At 46.4% G+C, this 7,500-nt stretch overlaps 1 protein-coding gene across 1 annotated transcript in view; it reads left to right on the forward strand.

The window, feature by feature from the left end:
* Positions 1–7,500, forward strand: part of itgbl1 (integrin, beta-like 1) — a gene marked incomplete at both ends in the record, with an annotated part of 83,741 nt that overhangs the window by 54,362 nt on the left and 21,879 nt on the right. Inside the window, 2 exons of the mRNA XM_084452010.1 lie at positions 6–83; positions 862–1,008. Coding sequence (XP_084308136.1) covers positions 6–83; positions 862–1,008 — 225 coding nt within the window. The remainder of the gene's footprint in view (positions 1–5; positions 84–861; positions 1,009–7,500) is intronic.

A 7,500-nucleotide genomic window follows, 5' to 3' on the forward strand; every position in this document is an offset into this window, starting at 1 on the left:
TACAGCGTCTAAAGTTCTACAGCTGCAACGGAACCGTGGTGTGATCTCGGAGGGGGAGGCGGAGGATGACAGCGAGCGTGGGAGTAACCTTTTGGGGATTCTAAAGAACTAATGAACAATGTGTTACTGTAGGTATTGGGATTTGGGGCCTACTATTTATAAAACTAATGAGACGTCCTCCTGTGATTCATTTTGGCGGAATCTTTATGCGCTGCTGTACATCAGAGCCTGGGTTGTTGCCGCTTGTGTTGGCAGGTGCAGTCACATAATAAGCATTATGTAAGATGTCTCTCTCTCTATCTCTCTCTATCTCTCTATCTCTCTCTCTCTCTCTCTGTCTGCTTCTCTCAATCTATATCTCTCTCTTTACTTTTACTTTATTTGTTTATTTTGAGGGGACAATGCATTTTGATGAACACAGATACATGAAATGGATGCATTAAAAACATCTATACATGACAATGAGTATAAAAACAGGATTTATCACAAGGCTATATTCCATCCCTAGTCCATAGAAACTGTAGTCAAATTCTCTGTAATGTAACACAAATAAATGATCACAATAACAACATTAAGACATTAAGATCTCTGTCTCTCTCTCTCTCCCTCTCTCTCTTGTTCTCTAGTTCAGGTGTGATCAATACCAGTCATCCAGGCAGCTTAGGGCCCGGGCAGGCGGCTAAAACATAATCTGTCTGTCCTCTTCTGAACTGACAAAGTTTCTTTCATCCTCTCCTCACTTTCTCTCCTTCTTCCATTTAATCACCCCGTCTTCATCTCAACCCGTATACCAATTACGTGCCTTCGTCCATTGCACCCTTCTCTCCTCCCTCCCTCCCTCCCTCCCTCCCTCCCTCCCAGGTAATGGTCAGTGTAACTGCGGGAGGTGTGACTGTAAGAGCGGCTGGTCAGGGAGGAAGTGTGAGCACCCCCTGTCCTGCTCTCTATCTCTGGAGAGCAGCTTGAAGAAATGCCGCGGAGCCTCCACCATGCCCTGCTTTGGACGAGGTACTGTACGCATAGCAAATAACACGCACACACATGCAGCTGTCAGTCCAAGTAGCTCTCCATCTGGTATATTGTGGTCTGTGTGTTGCCTGTGTGTGTGTGTGTGTGTGTGTGTGTGTGTGTGTGTGTGTGTGTGTGTGAACACATTCTGCGTTCAAGAAAGGAAATACTTACTGTTCTGTCCATCAGAATGAAAGAGACAGACAGGCTGACAGACTGGTCTCCATTCACACACCCTGTTCACTGGCCATGCAGCTGTCAGATAGAGAGACTGACACAAACACACACACACAAAGACATGCACACACACACACACACACACACACACGCACACACACACACACACACACACACGTACGCGTACCCACACAAGGGTAAGGGTTTTAAATGACCCAGCTTCACTAAACCCCTAAAATGATGACGCTTAATTGAATTTTAAACCCCAAATCTATTTTGTCATTCATCACAAACTGCATGTGACTATTTGTGCTTCACAGTGCATAAACACTGCATTTAAGACAAGCGAGAGTAGGTGTGTGTGTTGGTGCGTGTTTGTAAAGTATGTCTGTGTGGGTGAACGTGCGTGCGCGCCTGTGCATGTGCCCAGAGTGTGTGTGTGCGCGTGTGTGTGCGTGTGTGTGTGTGTGTGTGTACGTGTGTGTGTGTGTGTGTGTGTCCTGCATGCGTGAGTAATGGCTGGCTGGCCAGCTCCATTGTGAGTCAGGCTACAGCGGTAGCTACTCTCTGTAGTCCAAGCTCCGGGTCGATGTGTGTAGATTTATTACCGGCCCACTGTACGCTTCATTAGTAGCCATCCTGGACATGGGCAGACTGTGTTCCAGAGACCCCTGGGTGTCCAGTCACAGTACCCGACTCTACACACACTGTCACATAACTCATTGTCCAACTATAGTTGGGAGTGATTCTAGATTCAAGTTTGGTAGAGAACATTATGGTATGAGAAAATAACAGTGTGTTTATTTTCTTGTGTGTGTGCGTGTGTGCGTGTCATTTGGGGGCAGAATGGGTATGTTAATGTGTTTGACAGTCCAAGTAGCTCTCCATCTGGTATATTGTGCTCTGTGTGTTGCCTGTGTGTGTGTGTGTGTGTGTGTGTGTGTGTGTGTGTGTGTGTGTGTGTGTGTGTGTGCGCGCGTGTGTGTATGTGTGTGTGTGTGCGTGCGTGTGTGGTGTATGCTGCCTGTGAACCAGAATATGACTTCACCAGACCATATCAAATCTCCCGTGGCCAGTTCTAACCGGTCCACGTGTCAAAACTATTTCATTTGCCATCGTCCGCCACGTGATGCTGGAAGCTTCCTTGAATCAATCAACCTCTCCTGGATGAAGAGCATTGTTCCCTCTGACAGCCTCACATCTCTCAGCCTATATAGCCTGTTTTGAAACCTCTAGGGGAGGATATTCTATTTTTCCCTCAGCCAGCTTATCAAGCAAAAATGCCCTCTTCCATCTAGTACTGGAAAGACTAACGTATCAGGGGGATGGAAGAGCAGGCTTGCGTCCCAGTGGCCTTGGCCCTATTGGATTTCACCCTTAAATGGCGGGGATCTTCCAGAGGATGTCGCCGGACGTGGGTGCCAGTCGGAAGAGCGCGACCCGGCTGTCTTCCTCGCTTAATGGATGACATTGATTTGCTGTCAGCCGGAGTGGAGTACCAGGACCGCGGGGAGAACACGACTCGGCACGGGGCTCACATGGCTCAGAGGAAGAGGACGAAAGAGGAGGAGGAGGAGGGAGGAGCTGGTGGGTTTCAGTCCTGGGCTCCATGTGGCTAGCCTTGTGAGACCATCCTGATTTTGGGAGCTCACATTCTGTTTCTCACATGTGGTAGACGGTGATAGACAGACGGTTCAGCCAATCACCTGCCAAGTATTTTTGAAAGGGTCTGCCCTTTTCCAGTTCCCAGATGGTTATGCGGAGCAAACTGGGTTCTGAACTAGAGGTCTGAAAGGGCCTGAAATGTCGGCCCTAGCCCGGTCCAAGCCCGTGGCATTCTGGCCCGGCCCTAACCTACCCTACCCCGACGAGTTAAGCAAATAGCCTACTCAGCCTGAGCCCGACTTAAACCCGAAGCCAATATTACTACACACAGCTACAGTATTAAATAGTATTAGCCTACGACTAAAAATGCACTATGCAATTATGGAGAATTACTATTATTATTAATTTGTTATTAATTTGATTTATATTTATATATTTACGTTCTCTTGGAAAATTAATCAGGCAATACAGGAGTTGAAACAGAAGTATAGTAGGCTAGAACATGTAAGCTAATGTCTATCATCCAAGTCAACAATTAGTCTACATGCCCACAAACTGAAACATTAATGTCAGACTCAGACACAGACCAGTTCGCTGTTAGATGAGCAACAAAACTGCTTGCGTTGAATAGCCAACCGGTTAAATCCGACGACAATCACAGGCAAAACTATTTACAGCTAATTCCACTCCGCTGTTCATTTGCGTGCGCTGTGCAGGAAAAGGATGGCAGCCACATTAAGGTACAGTAACGTTAGCTACCTAGCTAACTAGTGATCTAACGCAGCCAGCTATGTACATTCTCTCTAGCCTATTTTCACATCTCACGCACATCACTTGTTGCTACACGAATGCTACATCACGTGAGTTTGTGTAACACAGAGCCCGAGCCCAACCCAAACCCTAACAATGAATTTTAAAAAATCGATCCAAGCCCGGCCCTAATCTGTCCATGGTGTTGGGCCCCATCGGGCCATGTCAGGCTTGCAGACCTCTATTCTGAACCCAGGAGCTCAGACCAGAACTACTAACATTTATGTGGCATCAGGTCCTGGTGTAAAGAGACATATAGTCTTCATAACCACAAACCGTTGGCTTCAGCCAAACTGGTGAAGGACTGCTAGCCGTGGTAGCTCAACCAACCCAACTGTCAAAACTAGAATGTCAACCATTCCATCATCCTGTCATATCCTGTCATTTGTCGTCTGCAACAGCGTATGCCATTACCTTAGTCAGATTCCTAGTATGTGTGTGCCATATACATGGCCAATAAAACAGATCTTGAATCTTGAATCATAGTTAGTTGCAACCCTGTCCAACAGGTGCCACGCACCGCAGCGCCCCCATCTGGCGGAGTTGAGCACAACCGTGTAACTAGATCGCGGCACTACTGTCACAGGCACACAGTGAGCATGCTCGTCCACACAGTCAAATCCAGTCGCTCTGCCTATAAAGACCGCCTCCATAAGAACGGCAGTTGGCGAGCCAAAGTACACTCTCACACAGTGAAACTGACAAGATTAAGTTGTGTGGGGAGAGTTAATTAGCTTTAATTCCTTCAGCGGTACCTTCAAATTATCTCTAGTTGCTGCTTCAAAATTGCACTTTAAATTGCTTGTGTGCTAAAGAACAATTAATAGGCCCAGAAATCCCTCTTTTTCATCCCACCCACCCAGCAAACGTTCTTCTTTCAACCCACCCACCGGTCGAGCTGATCATCTTCTCCGACTCCGATTCCTTTTTCTTGGCCTGGCCGTTCGGAGTCCATACACTAGATTACGGCGCGCTTCAGCTGTTCTGAAGGTTTAGAGTTTCATCACTCTAGCCTGTCTGTGTGGGTTCCAGATTGTCTGTGCGGTTGAGCGAGAGGCCATTTTGGCTGGCGGTACCTCACCATGCGCAGGGTCTGTCGGGCTCCTCCAGTGACTCTGCATGAAACGGTAAACCTCATCTCCCTGGTGACCTATTTGCTGAGTAGAAAAACAGACCGCTGACCCACCTGGTGTGTGCGTGTGCGTGTGTGTGTGCACGTGGTTTGTGTGTGTGGAAAATAAGAGAATGCCTGAGGCAGGGAAAGGAGCAATGATTTACCGCATCCCTAAAAAAATCCAATATACCCCACAATCCATCATGGAGAGATATTTCTGTCCTACCGACGATCTACAAAGTGTTCATGAAATGTATGCTGTTTTGTGTGCTTCCCTGGCTAATAGACAATACCATACTTTGTCACCAAAGCAGAAGCCCTACATCAACAGACAAGGGATGAATGCACATGTATTTTGACTGGAAACTGGGATAGACAACTTCAAACATGACGTCCTGCAAAATATTCAGTTTTCCTGGACTTTCGCATTGCTTTGGAACTCCGATCCATGACGACATGATCAACGCCTTATACAGTAGGAAATCCAACTATCTCAGGGGTTTATTGACATTATGAAGAATGTTTATAAACCCTCATTCATATAAGTCATCTGTGGAAAACAACTTACATACCCAATACCCCTCCATGTAGGCTTTACAACAGGCCGTCAGTGGATTCCCATGTCTGCACACCACAGAGACAGCTTCTTCCCCACAGTCATCAGCCTCCTCAACAAGGCTTGTGTCCCCTCAGACCTCTGACCCCCCCCCCCCCCCCCCCCCCAAGCACAGACTCCACCACCGCTGAGAGATACCGTCGATAGACACTTGCACCTGACCTGAATGTACAGTATGTACAGTATAGGACGCACCACACCATGCCGCTCACACATGCACATGCACATTACACTCTGCATACTCACTGTATAATATACAGGTATATTATAGACCGACTGCACTACTTTTTGTACATCGTTCGTTTCTTTAGCTTATCCTTCTTTTTGGCGCTAGCTTTTTGTACTCGCCCTTTGCACTGTCCTGTCTCGTCCCTGCACCCTGTCCAATGTTGTCTCAATGTTATGCACCTCGCCCGAAAACAAATTCCTAGTACGTTGAAAAACCGCATGGTGATAAACAGATTCTGGTTCTGATTCGGATTGCCATTCCTTTTGGAGTTTCCATCAATCAGTGTATTAAGTGGCTATGTGCCTGTGCCCCACCAGATGTCTTTTGCTTCCCTCTGGAATATGTAGGGGCGGGACCCATGTCCACCCTCCCATTGCTCTCTGTAAAGCGCATTGTGTTGCCTCTGTGTATGAAACGCGCTATACAAATAAAGTTTGATTTGATTTGATGATTTTCCCCTAGCCCTATACAAGTTTATGCCGATGACATGCAGTTGGCATCTCGTCAAGAGACAGCATCAAGGACATGCTCTCTAGAACAAGCTCATTTCTGGGATGGTGAAACACTCAGAATGAGCCGTTCTCTACCAGACATGAGGTGCAGGAAACTGCTGTTATGAATGAATGAATGACAAAAGTCAGGGTTTACCACGAACTCACAACCTATCCGTGTGTATGACCTGCGTGAGACGCACACCTACCTAGGACATAAATGTTACACGTCCATCTAACTGTACCGTCCATCAAATGTGTGAAACACTGAGGGAACTGAATGATAAAATAGTCCGCTTGGTGAGAACGGGGTTCGGACTGAATACTCACACTACCAGGGACTACTACAAGTATTTTCCAGTCCAAACAGGAGGGTGGGTTTGGTGTTCCAAATGTGGAGTGGATATACAACGCCACAAGGCTGTCCCACTTGATCAACACGCTGAACAGTGATAAGACAGGACATTTGCTAGATAGTCTCTGGTTTCTCTGGAATCTCTCTGTTTCTGGACACAAAATTGAATAAAGTTCTCCTGGCAAGAGAGGGTGATCCAAGTTCCCTGGGCTTCAGCAGAAAGAACACTCATTAGATGGACACACACTCTGCTGGGTTCGGGGTCCGGTCAGACCGGCCCGACCTACAGGAAATGACCTCTCTAAGAATGGAGTATCCCTGGACTGGGTGAGACCTGACTAGAATACTAGTTTCTGAGGATATTATAACTGAATGTTATGATCTCAGTAAGGGCTACTGTTATTGAAACTGAACATCATTTATTACCAGATAATGCACAGAAGTACAACAGAGACAGCGGCAACATTGGACTGGTGTAAAACTCCAAGGAAAGCTAGCTTGCCTTCCTGTTGCACATCATAGTGTCAATCACTCAATATTCAAGAATTTTGCAGTTGATGAGGACATAGTCCCTTTTACGATTACAAGTGCTTCCACCTAGACTCATAAGTAGACATTAGAAGAAGGATCCATGTTCGATCACATTCTGGAAGAGGCATTCCTACCAAGGTACCAAAGTACCAACTGCTCAAAGCTTGGGTAAAAATTTAAATTGTTAATATTTGGAAGCCTAGATAATGTTGCCAGTTGTGAGCGGGTGCAGGTTTGATTGCAGGTGGCAGCAATGCCCAATCCAAAAGCTAAGGCATTGGCAAAATTCAGTTTGATATCCATGACAATTGGCAGTCAGCACATATGGAGGAGACGCTGCTTCCTGTATCCATAGACTGAGACTGGAAACGTACGTCGTTGAGATTCCCAAAGCTTGTGCATCCATTATTGTTTGTCTTCATTGTTTTTTGTGAAAATATGAACACAAATAAAAATATTAAAATGTGTGTGTGTGTGTGTGTGTGTGCGCGCGTGCGTGCGTGTGTGTGAAGTATACCGGTCGTCACTGAACCAATACTATTCCATTCTGAACAATCTCCATTT

Source organism: Borostomias antarcticus, assembly GCF_949987555.1.
Source record: "Borostomias antarcticus genome assembly, chromosome: 17".
Classification (NCBI taxonomy): Eukaryota; Metazoa; Chordata; class Actinopteri; order Stomiiformes; family Stomiidae; genus Borostomias; species Borostomias antarcticus.